At 33.3% G+C, this 19,446-nt stretch overlaps 2 protein-coding genes across 2 annotated transcripts; both read left to right on the top strand.

Annotated features, from left to right (window-relative positions):
* The first annotated feature begins 44 nt into the window (after positions 1–44).
* LOC140045548 (probable ATP-dependent RNA helicase DHX37) lies at positions 45–12,531 on the top strand. Its single transcript, XM_072090507.1, has 30 exons — positions 45–118; positions 559–868; positions 961–1,061; positions 1,309–1,693; positions 1,938–2,086; positions 2,325–2,414; positions 2,546–2,642; positions 2,727–2,840; positions 4,809–4,910; positions 5,201–5,284; positions 5,528–5,660; positions 5,772–5,859; positions 6,246–6,366; positions 6,575–6,772; positions 6,913–7,037; positions 7,138–7,234; positions 7,364–7,429; positions 7,537–7,615; positions 7,789–7,934; positions 8,045–8,089; positions 8,191–8,253; positions 8,400–8,556; positions 8,647–8,714; positions 8,953–9,005; positions 9,102–9,262; positions 9,649–9,786; positions 9,898–9,992; positions 10,333–10,406; positions 10,901–10,998; positions 12,086–12,531. The coding sequence occupies exons 2-30, from the start codon at positions 584–586 to the stop codon at positions 12,166–12,168; spliced, it is 3,495 nt and encodes a 1,164-aa protein (XP_071946608.1). The 5' UTR covers positions 45–118; positions 559–583; the 3' UTR covers positions 12,169–12,531.
* Positions 12,532–13,847: 1,316 nt separating this feature from the next.
* On the top strand, positions 13,848–18,120 carry LOC140044380 (uncharacterized). The gene is made up of 4 exons (XM_072088858.1): positions 13,848–13,967; positions 14,922–14,998; positions 16,745–16,968; positions 17,263–18,120. Exons 2-4 carry the CDS (start codon positions 14,944–14,946, stop codon positions 18,118–18,120), a joined length of 1,137 nt encoding a protein of 378 aa, XP_071944959.1. The 5' UTR covers positions 13,848–13,967; positions 14,922–14,943.
* Positions 18,121–19,446: the final 1,326 nt, after the last annotated feature.

Here is a 19,446-nt window from a genome sequence, read left to right as displayed (position 1 = left end):
CGACCAATCAGAAATTATCATTTTAGACTCGTCCATTATACATAGGGGAAACGATTGCACAATGTTTATTTTTGCAAGATGAAACACGTGTTATTTATTGTTGTGTCACGTTTATAAGGTAATAATTTTTAATCTAGTGTAATAGATACACAGAAAAATTGCTGAAAGTAAATTTATAATTCATCTCAGAAATGTTGTCAAAAAAAACCCACAAAATAAACTGAAAAGAAGAAAGCTACCGTTCGGTAGGCTACCTAGGGCCTAGATAGGCCACACAACCTTCCTCCCACATTGTAAATCAAACAATCCTGCTGCTGGATCAGGACCGCTACGGCTGTGAGCTGAGCAACTTCTTGAGGTCCATGAGTTGAGGCTTTAGCCTAGCCAAGTTAACCTTTTTTTGTTAGTGTACACGTATTGATTGACATAATTTAATTTTTTTTTCTGTACATCAATTACTATAAATGATTGATTCCGTTTAATGAATCTTTTCATGTTGAAATGTCAAGTCAAGAATGATATTTTACTTTAATTGATTATATTTATATATTATTATAGGATTAGGATTAATATTTATAATAACATGGGACGAGCGAAAGCTAGATTTAACAGCAAAGCTAGACAGATTGTCGATGACACAACAAGTTCAAAGGCCCGCAGCAATGTAAAAGTTAATATCAACGACGTACAGACAACATCAGGGTATCAGGGCGGTGGTTGTGATGCAAGTAACCCCCTTGTTCTACCTTCAAAAAAGACCAAAACAGATCACAAAAAATTTAAAGATAAGATTGTGTCGAAGAAACTTAGCAAGAAGAAACGAAAAATTCTAGAAAAGGTGTTACAACGAAAGGCAAAAAAGGAAAAGGTACATGGGATTGTTTAGCTTTCTATCTATTTAACTTTAATATTATAAATTATAATATTGATGAAAATTGTAAAATTATATTTAATTCACAGAGAAATGATGTGTTGGCATCACTGGCAGAGTACCAAGCCTCACCTGAAGAGATGGCCTTGTTCGCCTCAACTGCTCATCTTGGACAAAAAGTCACTAAAAGGTTGGCAGCAGAAATTAAGCATTATTATTAAAAGTACAGTAGACTTTTGAGACACACCCTATCCCGACCACACCCATCCCGACCACACCCATCCTGACCGCACCCATCCTGACCGCACCCCTATTTTTTAAACACAAAAGCCATTCTCTCTTCTAGGGTCACTTTGTAGTACTTATATTTCTATTCTGGCTTTTATATTATGTATAATCGAAAATACATTTTTCAAATTAATTTCTATGTGTTTCAGAGATACAAATGTCCAGGTAAAAAGAAGCAGTGTATTATGTATAAACAGTGTCAAAGGAGCAAATAAACGAAAATGGTCAAGTGAAGATCAGGCAAAGAAAGCGGAAACATACTCAGAAGAATCAAGCGAGTCAGAGAGTGATTCAGAATTAGACGAACCGCAAACTAAATACTGTAATACATCTAAAGAAATAACTGGAGATAAACTGGAGAATAATGATCAAAAAGAAACAATAAATGAACAGATAAATAAACAGGAAAAAGCACATGAAGAAGGAAAGAAAACAAGTGCAAAAGAAACAACTAAAGATATGATTGTAAAAACATCAAGCACAAAACATGAACCTACCGTTTTTGTTCCTGTAAAAAGATCACAACAAATCCAGGTCTCATTGTTTATATTATAAATCTATTAGTAAATCAACAATGAATAATGCTATTAGATAACAAGATGGGAAATGGATGGAATGGAGAGTAATAATGTTATTAATTACCTTTCCATGTTCAAGATATTTTGGTTTTTTTCTGTGTTTTATGACAATACTGTAACGTACGGTGAGAGTCAATAAAATAAACTTATAAACCATGTTCAAGAAAATATGAATGAAATGTACATGTTGATTATTACAGGAGGCACGCTTAGCCCTTCCAATCTTGGCAGAGGAACAGGTGATCATGGAAGCTGTCATTGAGAACCCTGTAGTTATCATTTGTGGTGAGACAGGCAGCGGAAAGACTACTCAAGTCCCACAGTTTCTCTATGAAGCTGCTTTTGCCAAGTAAGGCTTATTTTCATGTACACAATAGAATACCTTCTTTGGGACACCCCTATTCAATTGACACACATTTTCAATGGACATCCCCTATTCCGTGAACATCCTATTCAATGGACACCCCTATTCAATGGACACCCTTATTATTTGTTGAGTCCTGGCAGTTTCTCTTTATAGGGGTTCTATACTATCTTTGTAACAATACTTGATGCACACTTTCATGTATTTTGTTGTTTTTTTTTAGGAAAGGAATGATTGGTGTAACAGAGCCCAGAAGAGTTGCAGCTGTTAACATGTCTCAGAGAGTGGGCAAGGAAATGGGCCTTGGAAAAAAGTAATTTACCTCTAATTTATATACAGCAACTGACCATATGCAAATTAAAGATATATTTTTGACAAAGTGTATTACACAGCAAAGCTATTATATTTGTTAACTAATGTAGAATTCAATTCTTGTCTTTCTAGAAAGATTTCTTATCAAATTCGATATGAAGGAACTGTTACTGAAGCAACTGAAATGAAATTTATGACAGATGGTGTTCTGTTAAAAGAAATTCAAAAGGTAGTTTATCAATAATTAATATAAGTCATTCATTATAGTGGCACAACTGTATATATTATCTATGTTTCTGCTTTCTTTTTGTAGGATTTTCTTCTCACTAAATACTCAGCAATAATCATAGATGAAGCCCATGAACGCAGTGTTTATACAGACATTCTAATTGGTCTGTTATCTAGGATTGTTCCATTGAGAACCAAGGTAAATTTTAAAGATAAATTATAAATATAGATTACAAAAGTACATACAAAAATTTTTGTGGATTTTTACTTTTATGTTAAACCAAGACAACGAAAAGGAATAAAATTACCTTCGTGACGTTTCGCCGACAATCTGTCAGCTGCTTCAGACTAATGCCTGGGTTGGAATGGTCTGGTTTTTTGTAAGTGACGCTGAACAGCGCCACCAGCCGTCTGGTTGGTATTGACGGTAGAGCGTCTCCGCTGGCCCCCTCCTGCTTCAACTTTTTCCAGCAAACTATCATATGTATGTGGGAGGTCATACCCACCAATGTCTCTGTTGATATTATGTGGTCTTTTTTTTATGCAGATAGATTCTTTTATTTTTCTTTTGTCTGTCTGTGCTTCTTTTTCAATAACTCTCGCATTCCAATTTGGAATATGGTCATTCCCTATAGCGTGGTCAGTTATGGCTGACTTATGTAAAACCTTGGACGAAGAATTTCTATTAGCACGTGTTCTAACTACTTGGTTGTGTGTTGATACGTCTTTTTTATGTTCCCCAATTCTTGTATTCAGTGCCCTTCCGGTCTCTCCTATATATACTTTCTCACAGTTTAGACAGTTCACTTCGTATATAACCCCGCACATGTCTTCCGTTTTTATTCTATCTTTTGGGTGGACCAGTCCATTCTTTAATTTATTACTTGGAATGAAGATGTTTTTGCCATTGTCCATAAAGATGCACCTCTCCCCCTCAATCGCCATCTTGATAGCATTGACCCGTCGGGCAACATCAAGTTTACCACAGAAATAATGTCAGAGAAACAAATACCATTCTTGGACATGATTATCACGATTAAACAAGATGGAACACTCGCTACCAAGGTATACCGAAAACCAACTCACACCAACCAATACTTGGACTTCCACTCTAATCATCCCTTAGAACACAAACTAAGCGTGGTTAACACGTTAGTGAATAGAGCAGACACAATTGTTAGTGAAGAGAAAGATAAAAAACATGAGTTGGAACACATTAGAAAAGCATTGAAAATTTGTAACTATCCAAAATGGTCAGTAGACAGAGTCGTAAACAAGAGAAAAGAACAAAAGTCAAAAAACAAACCAGAAGAACGCCAAAGAAAGGAAATGGAGAAGATGAAAGCTCACATAGGTATCCCATACATACACGGAATTCGACGCACTTTTGCTAAGCACAAAGTGAACACTTTCTTCATTCCAAGTAATAAATTAAAGAATGGACTGGTCCACCCAAAAGATAGAATAAAAACGGAAGACATGTGCGGGGTTATATATGAAGTGAACTGTCTAAACTGTGAGAAAGTATATATAGGAGAGACCGGAAGGGCACTGAATACAAGAATTGGGGAACATAAAAAAGACGTATCAACACACAACCAAGTAGTTAGAACACGTGCTAATAGAAATTCTTCGTCCAAGGTTTTACATAAGTCAGCCATAACTGACCACGCTATAGGGAATGACCATATTCCAAATTGGAATGCGAGAGTTATTGAAAAAGAAGCACAGACAGACAAAAGAAAAATAAAAGAATCTATCTGCATAAGAAAAAGACCACATAATATCAACAGAGACATTGGTGGGTATGACCTCCCACATACATATGATAGTTTGCTGGAAAAAGTTGAAGCAGGAGGGCGGCCAGCGGAGACGCTCTACCGTCAATACCAACCAGACGGCTGGTGGCGCTGTTCAGCGTCACTTACAAAAAACCAGACCATTCCAACCCAGGCATTAGTCTGAAGCAGCTGACAGATTGTCGGCGAAACGTCACGAAGGTAATTTTATTCCTTTTCGTTGTCTTGGTTTAACATAAAAGTAAAAATCCACAAAAATATTATTTGGAACCAGATGAATTTATTCAATGTAATACATACAAAAACATTTTTGTATTGCTGTGCACTTGTTACATCTGTCCATTGTGCTTTGTGTTTTAAAATTGCAGAAAGAATGTCCACTAAAATTAATTGTTATGTCAGCAACATTGAGGGTTGAAGATTTTACAGAAAACAGATCTCTGTTCAAGATACCACCTCCAGTTATAAAGGTTAATGACACAAGTTTAGTTTTATTGACGAAAGCTCTGTCTCCACTATCAAACTTTATGTGATGTGCCCATATATGGATATCACTACCATATTTGGCCAGATCACACTTTTTTTGTCAAGTTTGATAGTGTAGACAGAGCTTTACAAACATATATGATAGAAAGACTTCCAACTATCCCAAATATATTACTTCTTTTTATTAAATGTATCATAAAAATATTTGATCATATAAGAAGTAATGAATATGATTTGTAATTGTAGCATTTACTTTTTTCTCAAATATTTTTAGATTGATTCAAGGCAGTTTCCAGTTACAATTCATTTTAACAAGAAAACACCCCTGGAAAATTATGTAGCTGAAGCATATCGTAAGGTGAGCGTACTCCTTAGTCCTTACTTCAGTTATTAAAAATTAACATACATAGAAACATTAGCCTTTGGGTCTGATTGTAGTCTAAGTACAGGGAATAGGCCTACCTGTATCAAGTATAGTGATACTGAGTTGAGTGTATTTATTTTGTCACCATCACAATACTGAAACACAAAAGATACATTTCATTCAGCTACTTTTAATGTTTGTTTTTAAAGCTTGTTGGGTTGTTGTTTTGTTTTCCAGATTTTGAAGATACATCGAACCTTACCCCCTGGTGGAATTCTGGTATTTGTGACAGGGCAAGGAGAGGTCAACACACTTTGTAGAAAATTAAAGGCACGATATGAACTAAACAAATTTAAACGAAGAAAAAAAGGTAAATATATTGATCGATTTATAAATCTACAAATATATATACGTTAAATGATTTAATGTTTTTAAGTGGGTTATGATACATAAGTGAAGGAACAGTAACGTTTTTTTATAGATGTCTCATCAGGTGAAGACGAAGAACTTGAAAATAAAAAAGATATCCAATTTAAGAAAACTAAATTACCTCACATAAATTTGGATAGGTGAGTATGATCAATAAATAGTTATTTAATCTTTAGTATTTCTTAAGGTTAGCAGTACAAAATGTTCAATAGTACACAATTTCATTTTATAAATAGGATCCTTCAATTGACCAGTATCAAATAGCTATCATTACCTGGACAATTGGAAAAAGTTTATTGACAAATTTTAATAAAAGTTTTAAAAAATAATTTGAGGGGTAGCTGACTCATTTGAGTTACAGCGATGTATTTTGTTTAAGCTGCCCTGCCCAGCATGTTTTCATCTCTTTGTTGCTTTTGTTTTTTTGTCTTTTTTAAATATATTGATTTTATGTAGGTCAAATAAATAAACGAAATGAATAAGTTTTCTTTTAGATATATACATTTTCTACTTTGTTAATCTCTAGTTATTCAACACAGCCATATGAAGAAGAAGAGGTTGAGGAGGAAAAAAGTGAAGAAATTGATGAAGGTGTTGCCCATGACGACGGCAATGAAAGTGGTGAAGAATCTGATAATGATGAATTTGTAAGCTCATCAATACCACTCAAAGCTTGAAGGAATATTTATTTAAGCTTATGATACTCCATTTGTAAAGTTCTGTCTACACTATAAAACTAGTTTGACAGGAAATCAACATATATGGGCACATCATATTTTTTTGTCACATAAAGTTTGATAGTGTAGTCAGAGCTTTTGTCAATTGAAGAATGAGAGTGTCTTTTATTTGTTCTAGGAAGATGCATTGGACCCATCAATTGAGGATGAAATCCCCTTGTATGTGCTCCCTATGTACTCATTGTTACACTCTCAAAAGCAAGCTAAGGTGTTCATGCCAGCCCCTGAAGGAACTAGACTTTGTGTTATCTCAACCAATGTCTCTGAAACCTCACTCACCATTCCTGGTGTAAAATATGTTGTAGACACCGGAAGGGTAAGTGAAACTTTGTTTAAACCAATCTAATTTTGCAATAAACTTATCTACAGTATATGCCAACTACTTTACCAGTGTAATCAATTAGGTTTCCACACTAAAACAGTAATTATTGACTTTTTACAATCTGTATATTTTAGGTTAAAAAACGTTACTATGACAATGTGACTGGTGTGTCATCATTCAAAATCACCTGGACTTCTAAAGCATCAGCTGATCAAAGGTCAGGTCGAGCAGGAAGAACTGAACCAGGGCATTGCTATAGGTAAGACGTGTTCATCCTCTTTTTATGTACCTGCACCATCATACTAAAATTAAAACTATATATTTTGATGAAAAATCCTTTTTCTTGTTGTTTATTCTAGGCTGTATTCATCAGCGGTTTTTAACAGTGACTTTGAAAAGTTTGATTCACCAGAGATCACACGAAAGCCAGTGGATGATCTTATTCTTCAAATGAAGGTAAGTCACTTGATACATATTCAATCGATTCTACAAAAATCAGCATATTATTCTCTCTTTTTGTTTAGATTAATAATAATTCCCATAAAATAAAAATGTTTGTGAAATGTATATTGATTACTATTACAGGATATGGGGATAGATAAGGTTGTTAATTTTCCGTTCCCTACACCGCCAGAGTTGGAATCCATGATGGTAAGCAATTTCATATTATTCGTAATAGATTAATTATTTTATACTTACTACTACTTTATGGATATTCATTTCCATTATTCCACACTATTGAAATTCTTGTTTTTAAGACGGCTGAACGACATCTGATATTACTTGGCGCCCTCACTCAGCCAGAAAAACCAATTCGGTTCAGAGACACAAAAACAGGTAAATTCGTTTTGCATTTTGTAAATTAACTGTAAAACCTATAAAACATACGTTTATCTGATTTGTGAGTTTAAATTACAAATGTCCACAAATCAAATGAGTATAAGTATGTTACTAGTCTGCATTTTTTATTTATACATTACAAAGAAACCGTTTTTTTTTTACATTCCCAGAAACATTTACAAGCAAGATAACCCCACTTGGTAAGGCAATGGCTGCCTTCCCTGTTGCTCCATGCTATGCCAAGATGATCTCACTAGGCCAACAGCAGGGTTGTCTACCATACATAATAGCTCTTGTAGCTGGCCTAACTGTTAGGGTAAGGAGTGCATGTTAAATTACATTTGAGTTACTGAACATTTATATATTTTGGTTAACTTTCTGATATTTAAACATTCTATTATAGTATCATTTTTCTTCCTGTTTCAGGAAATATTTGAACAAAATATAGGGCAGAGAGAAAGCAGAGATGGAGTAAGTTATTTGTTAAACACATGATTTAACGCGTTTGAATTAAGCTAGACTAAGGCCAGGGAGTAGTTAAGACTAATCTTTTTTTTCTCTTTTTTTTCTAGAATGAGGCATTGAAAGTAAAAAGAGCTAAAATATCAAAGTATAAACAGATTTGGGCAGGCAAGGTAAATATATTTAAATTTAATAAATCACACACATACAGTACAAAGCCAAAAGATTGCACATCTCATTCTGTGTGCATTTTTTTTACATAAATTCCATTTAGGGCCATTGTTCATTTCACTGATAAATTTACAATTGCTATTTTCAGGGATCTTCAGCTGAATTTGGTGACCTAATGGTGTTGTTGGGTGCAGTTGGAGCTACTGAATACTCGGGCTGTACAGAAGGTTTCTGTTTAGCACATGGATTAAGACATAAGGCTATGGTAGAGATACGCAAACTAAGAAGACTTCTCACTAATGCAGGTAAGCATTATATAAAAGTAATGTCTATATTAATGTACAATGTACAGTAAAGAAACAATGGAAGTCATTTCAATCTATTTTTGTGTATAGTTAATGCTGTGAATCCTGAATGTGGTGTATTTGTTGACCCTAAGATGAACCCACCAACTGACCTGCAGGTGAGCAATTTATTTTTAATTTTTTTCTATCCTTTCAAATTATAAACACTATCTAACTTTATATGACAAAAAATGTGATGTGCCCATATATGGACATGATGATGTCATATCACTACCATATTTGGGAATATTACTACCATATTTAGACACTTTTTTTCCAACTATCTTGATAGTGTAGCCAGAGCTAGGATTGGTATTTTATTAATAATTATTCTATTAATTTTTATTTTATTTATAGGTAAAAATGTTACGTGAAATTGTATTATCAGGACTTGGCAACCATGTAGCCAGGTAAGTTTTTTAGAATTTTTACTTTTCTGTTTCACCAAAATGAAGTTGCTTTAAAAAAAAACTGTTTTGCATAAAATAATGTTTTCATCTTTACAGACTTATGCCTGATTCACAAGAACGTGAAGCTAAAAATGCTTATCAGTGCGTTGGCATAGAGGGTGCTATTTTCATTCACCCCGATTCTGTTCTGTTTAGTAAATTGCCAGAGTTTCTAGTTTACCAGGAAATAATTGAAACAACAAAGCCATACATGAAAGGTTAGAATATGTACATTGCAATGTCTTCCCAGAATGCATTTCATGAAAGGTTTATGTACTTGTTGTATATTGTTATGAATTCTACAATCTTACCCAGAATGCATTTCATACATGAAAGAGTAGAATATGTGTTATGAACAAAAACTTCCCAGAATGCATTTTATTTTGCAGTCAAACATATTTTCTTGTTTCTGCAATGATTTCTAGCATATCAAATAAAAGTATTTCAAGTTTTCTTGAGTGTTCTGCATGGTCATGGTATGTAGGTCATCAAAGCTGTTTCCATAGAGATTCCTGATCTGACCTCTAAATCATTTTTTTATATTTTATTATGCTAACAGAATCATGTATATAAATGATTCACTTAATATCTACATATATTTCAGGTGTGATAGCTATTGAACCAGGCTGGCTAGCAATGCTGCTACCCCAACTCTGCACTTTCTCCAAACCTCAAGAAAAACCATCTCCAAGATACGATCCAATCACTGGCACAGTCCGATGTCACAGGACTGCAACATTTGGTAATTTATTTATTAAAATTTGTTTTTAAAAGGTATAACTATGTGTTGACTATTGTTGTATTACTTTTTATTAAATGTTTTCAAATTATAAGTATCTTGAATATTTTGAAGGACGCAATGCATGGCAGCTTCCAAGCCAAGAGCTGGAATTTCCACCATCACCTGATAGATTCAAATGGTTTGCTCGCTTTCTTTTGGAAGGCCAGGTGAGTTTTCAATTGTATTTATAAAATGTATGCAAGTATAATAAACAAATATATGAAATACTAGCAGTACTTCATTCTGACATTAATTGTAGATTTTAAAATGAAAACATTTAAATTAGTCAATAACACTCAGCTTACCAACAACAATTTCATTTAAACTGCATCAGAGAACTAAGGGCATCAATGTTTGCAACCAGACATGATACCAGAAGAAGAAAAAGATCACATACATTTATTATGTATAAATGATTTTTTAATTAACAGGGTTTCAATATAATTGGTTAATAAAAAGCATTAAACATTTTACATTAATATATTTACTATTTTATATATAATTTAGGTTTTTTCTGAACTTAAGAAGTACACTTCTTGCTTACTATCACCTCCAAGTACTATGATTAAGACTTGGGCCAAGTAAGTAGTTTGTTGTTCCTACTGTACTAATGTAAAACTCTATTCTACTGTGTCTTAGAATATTAATATTGTACTCAGGCAAAAGGCTTCCTACTTTCTAGGGGTTTTATCAGATAATCTATATTATTTTGACAACTCTTGTAACATGACCACAGTGCTAATTTTGCCATTTTCCTTCTAACTGTAATGTACTTATCATATACTAATGTAAAACTCTATTCTACTGTGTCTTAAGATATTTATATTGTACTCAGTACATTAAAGGTCATTTCCATCTTAGCAATTGTAATCTTCTCAGCCTTGAAATTTGAGACAAGAATTGTAAGTGTAACAGCAAGAACAATGTCATTATACAATTGGAACTAAGAACGCAGTTATGCCTCATTTCTGTATCCATTATTTCTGAAATCTCTTGTAAAGGATCATGTTACAACAATAACATTAAAGAGTTCTATATGAATGATATAACTAACAGCAATTTATGTTTTTTATAGGTTACAGCCAAGAACGCAAACAATGCTAAATACTTTAGCTATTAAGAGAGTAGACTCTAAAGACACACTAATACAAGCATGTCAAGAAAATAACCATTGTAAGTCTTAACATGTGTACTTTGGTTTCAATTAGAATAATGTTGTAATAACATGTTACAGTTTCACTCAGTGACACATGTTGTTATTTTGATTTCAATTAGTATAATGTTGTAATAACATGTTACAGTTTTACTCAGTGACACATGTTGTTACTTTGGTTTCAATTAGAATAATGTTGTAATAACATGTTACAGTTTCACTCAGTGACACATGTTGTTACTTTGGTTTCAATTAGAATAATGTTGTAATAACATGTTACAGTTTCACTCAGTGACACATGTTGTTACTTTGGTTTCAATTAGAATAATGTTGTAATAACATGTTACAGTTTCACTCAGTGACACATGTTGTTATTTTGATTTCAATTAGTATAATGTTGTAATAACATGTTACAGTTTTACTCAGTGACACATGTTGTTACTTTGGTTTCAATTAGAATAATGTTGTAATAACATGTTACAGTTTCACTCAGTGACACATGTTGTTACTTTGGTTTCAATTAGAATAATGTTGTAATAACATGTTACAGTTTCACTCAGTGACACATGTTGTTACTTTGGTTTCAATTAGAATAATGTTGTAATAACATGTTACAGTTTTACTCAGTGACACATGTTGTTACTTTGGTTTCAATTAGAATAATGTTGTAATAACATGTTACAGTTTCACTCAGTGACACATTTTGTTACTTTGGTTTCAATTAGAATAATGTTGTAATAACATGTTACAGTTTCGTTCGGTGACACATGTTGTTATTATTCATTTATTCTATTTAGGCTTTTGTATTCTTTCGTATGTGGTGTAAATACCTTCAAACTGAGTAGTTTGATATAAAATAAGAATTTATTTATTATGTCTTTATACTGAATGACACTTTCAGTGCTAAAGCATTGATTTCCAAAGTAGTTCAGTAGAGAAACATTAACAATATAATAAACATACTATTATTCAAAGACAACTAACTTTACTTGCTTCCTTTTATATACAAGAGGGTAAAGGTCACTGAAAAACATTGCTAGTCATTATATAAAAAATTTACTGAAAATAGCTAATAATGTTTAACAATTATATTTCCATTTGTTGTAGATTTAATTGCAGCCTTAAAAGAATGGTTACCAGAATCAAAGCATGAGGAGCTATCACGTTCATGGCCACCACACTTTGATTGAACAGGCATCATGTGCACATGTTACTCTGTTAAAAGGAACTATATATCAGCATTTAAAAGTTAGGCCTATTCATTCATTCATTAATTTCTTTATTTCGGATAGTACATCCATATACAAATCATATAAAAAAAAGCAAGAAGAGGAATTAACAATATAAACGCAGAAACTATATTAATCTAATATTGTAAATACTGGTGCCACTTGTTTTAATATTGAATAAATATATAAAGAATATCATCATAGTCTTTAACCTGCATTTATTTTTTATACTGATTGCTGCCTACAATAACAATGCAACTTAACTTGGTACTGTCATTTTGATTTAACTAATTGATGCAACTGTTACGGTAGATTATAGGCTTAGTGTTTTGGTGGTTATGATGCTTGGTTACCAATCTAAGGGTCCTTGGTTCAAGTCCTGTCATAATATGTCAGGATTTTTTCTCATGACAATTTGCAACCCCACTCTCAAAGACTTGTAATAAGTCTTTGTTTATGTAGAGCATCTTGTATATATGTTTGTCGTGGGAACAGGAGAGCCACCTTTGAGAGAAGGACAGTGATTGAGTTCACTTGTGGTTATCCTTGGCAATTTGCCTAAAATTGAATAATTAAAAAAAAGAATAATAATAGTAATTTACCTGGATACGTTGGTTACCACCCATGTTGGTGTTTGTACCTGAAAATTGAATATCAAAATTAATAATAAGTTATTGGTAATTGGTCCACGATGTCAGATTGGCCGGTAAATTAATTAAGCATCAACTGACATAAAGATGGAATCTTTATTAATGAGAATGAGGAAGAGAATGATTATATATGACAATGACGATGATAATGATGATGGCAATTATTGTGATGAAGACGATGGCGTAATAAAGCGTCTGGTTTTCACTAGACAAACGTTCGAGTTGACCAATGACAAGCGACATTTCAAATAATCCATTGCTTGTGATTGGACACATCACATACGTTGCGCTTATGTTGTGTTGCGTCTCTTGTAGGAATCGAACAGGAAGATAATTGTTATTAGGCCGCCTATTATTGAATCAATAATTACAGGCTCCTGGTATTTAGTGAATGATAACGGCACACTTGACTTAATACACAGTAATAGCTCTTTAGAAAATCATCTCCCATTTCCTTTTATGAGCTAAGAGCACATTGAAAATCATTAATGCTTTACATAATAGAGTGGTTTCCACATGATTATTCTTCATTAGTAAGAAGTAAGAAAAAGAATAAAAATAAATTATGTTAACTTTAAATTTAAAGTGCCAGGTTAGTCAAATTTGTGATAAAAAATGAAAAAACGTAATTATTATAACAAAAGTTAATATATGAGATAGAATTCCACAATAAACACAATATATTAAATAGGCCAACTTAAAACGTTATGTTATTCTCTATCAGATCTATTGTTATTTTCGTGTATATAAATGGTACTTCAGTTTATAAGTTCTAAAATTTCAGCTTGTTAATTATAATCGCTGGAACCAGGTCGCTATGTAGCCAGTTACATCAATCGATGACTTAGCTGAATGCGAGTCTGTTGTATTAGGCAACATAACAATATCATACAGTACCATCAAGGTAAACGTAGCACACTATTCGATAATAATTGGATGTCTTTAATTGGCTAAATTTTAGGCAAACAGAGACATCTATCTATGATGAACCAATCAGTCTCATTTACTTGGAGATAGAGATATAGTTTCAAGATTCATTCCAGGAGGAGGTAAACATTAATTTAGGTTACTTCAATATTTGGTGTATTTTAAGAACAGACGACGAGAGAGGTGAGTTTTTTTTTATTTAGAGTTTCAGATGCTCTTAAACCAGAGCAATTGTTCGTAGTTAAGTATAAAAAAAATATTCACGGATCCATGACGAGTCTATGTTAATTGTGTCTAGAGAAATATAATATAACATTTACGGATTGAATTAAATGTAGACATACTATACAGATTTATAAAGCGCTTTTCCAAAAAAAAGATCAAGCGCTGCAAATTAATTAGAGCAGTATAATAATAATAATAATAATAATAATAATAAATAACATTTATAAAGCGCAAGAGACAAAGGTTTCAAAGCGCTGTGTTTTCCAAGATCTGTGCAAGTAGTAGCGTGTGATTATGCTTCTCTGAAGAGATGAGTTTTGAGTTTAGTTTACAAGGACAAATCTAAATTATTCCTTAGGGAAAAGAAAACTTTTTAACAATGTTTAAACATTGTACACTTGGAGCTATACGCACATTATATTAATAGGTAAATTATTCCATAACCATCAATTAATGTTTTCACAAGTGTTTGTTTGTTTTTATTGGTTTTCCACACAAAATGAATATGATAATTAAGTAACAATAAACATATATATATATACAAGAAAGATGTGTACGATCATCTAATCGTACGTGATGTACCTTTCCGAGGTAACCATATCAGAAGACAGAAATACATTTTAGTCCTCTTTAGTGGCGTAAACACCACTTTATTCTCATTAATATTAGAAATAAAAAGATCGAATCGAATTTGATTTTCTCCATGAACGTTTGAAGAAATTTTTAATTCTTTAAGTTTTTCATTCTTCTGTTTATAATGATTATTATGTATGCTTATGATATTTGTGAATGGAAATAGTAAAGAGTAAAATAAAGAAATCAGAAATGCTTTAGTATTATACGATATGAATTTGAAAGATAAAATTGATCTTGTATGTAGAGAAGCTAAACAAAACATTTTCTTTCTTTTAGGAACATCACTGTTGGGAATATCATGACAGGAGTTGTGATATTATTACTTGTCATGTCTTTCTGTCTGACGACAAAAGGTAAGACGTCACATGACAAGTAGTTTGACTTTCTCGCCACCAGTTTCGAAATATTTCTTGGAATGTATTTCAGTGTCAGTGTTTTGGATCAAAAAGAATAATTATTAGGTCTACGTGACATTACAGTCAACATATTTTTGATTAATTTTTGTTTTAATGAAAGTTATTTGATTACATTGAATAAATTCATCTGGTTCCAAATAATATTTTTGTGGATTTTTACTTTTATGTTAAACCAAGACAACGAAAAGGAATAAAATTACCTTCGTGACGTTTAAAAAACCAGACCATTCCAACCCAGGCATTAGTCTGAAGCAGCTGACAGATTGTCGGCGAAACGTCACGAAGGTAATTTTATTCCTTTTCGTTGTCTTGGTTTAACATAAAAGTAAAAATCCACAAAAGAAAGTTATTTGGTCTACGTGACATTACAATGGCCTATTAAAAAATGTTTTGGAATAATTTTTTTTAGAGTAAACATAGGCCGATCATTATCAGTTTCAGTGCTTTTGGTTAAAATGAATAATTATTAGGTCTACGACGTGACAGTACAATGGCCTATTAAAAATCTTTGGGATGAAAATAGCCCGATCATTATCAGTTTTTTTGGTTAAAAAGAATAGTTATTAGGTCTACGACGTGACATTACAATAAAATTGTTTTTGAATCATTTTGATAGTTAACCGAAAATGTCAATATGAAAACATTGGAAGTAATTATTATTACAAAAAAAGTGCGATGTGCCCAAATATGGTAGTGATATGTTCAAACATGGTCGTGATATGGCATAATCATGCCCATGGGCACATCACATTTTTTGTCAAACTAGTTCGATAGTGTAGACAGAGCATAATTTATAATATTTTAAATTTTTACTTATTCGCCAATTTATTTTTAATTTTTATTTATTTTATTTATTCATTTCCCAACCAACAGTGAACTCATGGTTCACCACTTACAGGAGGGAACACAGACAAACACAAACATATACAATAAAATACATTAAACCAAACTACTAACAATGTTACGAAACTTACGGAAATTATTACTAAGATATCTAACTCAGGGTTTCTTAAAGTAAAAGAATTTTAAGTTTGACTTAATCTACTAAAACCATTTTTTAAAACATTTACTCTACTAAAAGGAATATGGAAAGTAGGATTTCTTCTAAGACGGCGACTCTAAGATAAAAATTACTAACTAAGTTACAGTCAAACAAAGAATTGACACATTTATACAAAAAATAAACAAGATCAAAAAAGGTTCTACGGGACTCAGGAGATCGGACATGGAAATGAAAATCAGGATTCTGGTTGTGGCTGATGTAGCGTAAAAAACGGTTATGCAGACGCTGAATGCGCGTAGACTAAGTTTTCGAAATATAATTAAAAATAACAGAACTAAAGTTGAGAATTGGATGGATAATTGAATAATAAAGGTGGATTTTGGTTTGCATGTATGCAAAATGTATCTCCTATTGACATTTTCGGTTAACTATCAAAATGTTTTAAAAACAATTTTCTTAATAGGCCATTGTACTGTCACTAATAATATTCATTTTAATCCTCATAAAGATTGATAGTGTGGACAGAGCTTAAGATAAAATTTAAAAGTTAAAAAGTGGGTCTAAAAAATGATCTAACAACGCCAAAGACCATCATTTTGTTGGGGTTTTCACCGAAAGATACAAAATGGCGTATTATGTTTTTGGTAGTTATTACTTTATTTTTGTTTTCCTTTTTTCAGCTCGAACACCGGGATTAAAGTCGGAGTTATTTAGAATACGGACAATGTCTGGAGAAGCTACGTACAGCATTAAACTGTATCGAATTCGATGTGCGCATGCGTGTCTGAGAATAGGATTTGAAAAGTGTAGTCATATTAGAATTGGCGGGAAAATAGTATGTCAGACAACCCAGGATATTGAGAGTGATGACGTATCAGAACCGACACGAGATTACGAAATTTCAGTGAGTACTATTCTAGAGCGTGGTTTCCACTACTAGAGTCGCAAAGCGCAAGCTTGACGTTCGCGTAACGCGAGGAGTTGACTAATGACAAGCGATGGTTCGAATAATTCATCGCTTGTGATTTGTACAATCACTTACGTTGCGTTCTTGCGCTGCGTCGCTAGTGGGAACAAGCTTTAGGATACTTTGTTAGCGTATAGGCTAACTAGGAATGTAATTGTTCAAAACGTAATTCTAATAAGTTCGATGCTCATTGACCCCGAAATGACCATTCTATATATGTTGTTGTTGCAGATACAAGATGGCATGTTTTCCAAAATGTCCCTTGACGTCAATTACGAACAAGCGACCAAGGAATGTCAACGTCTTAAAGGTTCTTTGGCGTCTTACGAACAACTAGTGACGGCAATCGTGAAATATGGAGAAAATGCAACAAGCTGTGATAACTGCTGGTTGATAAGTGGAGAGGTGACCTTCTCCAATGATGAAAATATGTGTGTACTCGAGGAACCAGCTACACGTTGTAACATATATCCAGACCGTAGCGCAGTGTTTCCTTGCTTCTATTGCTATTTCTACTCGAACCTTCCACCCGAAGTTAAAGACTACCATTCCGACTGGAAAATTCTTAATTTGAGGTACGATGTTGCCAATGGTTACATCTACACAGACGCAGAGAATCGATGTCAGAGTGAGTTTGGAGGACATCTAGCCCTGCCAATGGAGGTTTACAACGCCACTTTAACAGGATTTAAACAATGTAGACGGGCTTGGTTTACTAAAGGAATGTTTGGAAACTGTTGCTTTTTTCATACAGGTCCGTGTTGGGAAAATATCTTGGTTGGTACCAGATTTAGAATTTCTGAGCATCATGCAGGAGAAACAAAGATCAGTGCATTTTGTTCCTTACTAGATGTAGATGCTGATCAATATCCGTTTACTGTATATAGGATCGTTGCTATTAGAGGACTTATTGCGAGCTCACTAACAACTTTCACTGAAGCTGACGATAAATGTGCTGAGATTGGAGGCAGACTCGCCACATCTTCTGAATTAGTGGAAGCAAACAATGCAGGCTATCATACGGATATCTCCAGGGTTGGATTGCGAATGGAAAAGTGGCAAATTGTAGATATAAGCCTTCTACGATGACTGCATTAGGGGTCCCTGTATCCGATCCTATAATAGCAGAAGGATACGATGGATTTTGTTATGTTCCACCTTAAGATAGGCACATAGGCACAGTGTCTTTATTTAATTAAAATACCATATTACCGTAAACTTTCCAGGAATAGGTCTACTATGAATGTGTAAACTATTAACTTCATAATTGATTTAAAGAAAACAAAATGTTTTTAAACGTTATTGTGTCAAGTGCCGTTTTACTTATGTGGAAAAAACTCGTACAGAAATGATATTTAATATATGTGATATTGTGAAAACAACATTTTTTTATTCATACTGGTATATGTGTTTCATGGTTGAAATTATAGATATAAAGTTGAGAAATAAGTATGTATGTGATAATTTAAAGCAGCATTGTGCCCCAAAACATAAAAATAAATTAAAACTTCGAATTTAAGCCTACTTTTGGCAAAAATAATGATTTTGTTTATAAACAAAATAACTTACTTCTGGCTTTATTTTTATTATGTGTTTTTATAAAATGCGGTTTATAAACAATATTTTTTACGATCCATATCCTATTCTACGAAGCCCCATTGGGGACATGTGTAAAAAAAAAGCCTCCACAACTCGTACGTACGACTTAGATATCTCGTACGTACGCGTTATTATCTTGTACGTACGTACGACTTATTATCTCGTACTGTACGTGTTATTATCTCGTACGTACGTGTTATATTATCTCGTACGTACGAGATAATAAGTCGTACGTACAGTGGCAGCAATTTTTTTTTAACCGGAGGATGGAAATCAGCGTATGACATGAAACTGATAGGCCCTACAGTACATCATCCCATCTTTAGAGGCCTATAATAGTATACATTTACATACTGAGTGTAAGGGCGCGTTTATACAACACGCTATTACACGCATATTCTACACGCCTACGAGAAGTGTGTTGTATAACAACAAAGAGATTCCGTGTAATGAGATTTTAATTGCAAAAAAGGCTACTTGGCTGAATCCTAAAATTTGGTGGATTCCCGGTCGCCGTTACCGTGTTGGAAGTGTCCTCAGGGTATATTTTGACCTCTCGTTAAAACAGGTCGTAATATCAATCATGTCATGCGACGTTGCAACAAGATTGGGCCCATTTATTGCTGCTTCGCTGCCAGCAATCATCCTCCTACCACGTCTTAAGCGTGGTTCCCACGCACTAGCGACGCAACACAAAGACGTAACGCAACGCAAGTGAATTGACCACCAATCACAATCGATGCTTTATTCGCTTGTGATTGCTAACTGTCTATAACTTCGCTTGTCATTGGTTAAAACGCTTGTGTTACGTTCTAG

This window comes from Antedon mediterranea, chromosome 3 (genome assembly GCF_964355755.1).
Source record: "Antedon mediterranea chromosome 3, ecAntMedi1.1, whole genome shotgun sequence".
NCBI classification, from domain to species: Eukaryota; Metazoa; Echinodermata; class Crinoidea; order Comatulida; family Antedonidae; genus Antedon; species Antedon mediterranea.
The sequence above is the reverse complement of the archived record's forward strand: the minus strand, read 5'-3'. Positions and strand labels throughout refer to the sequence as shown.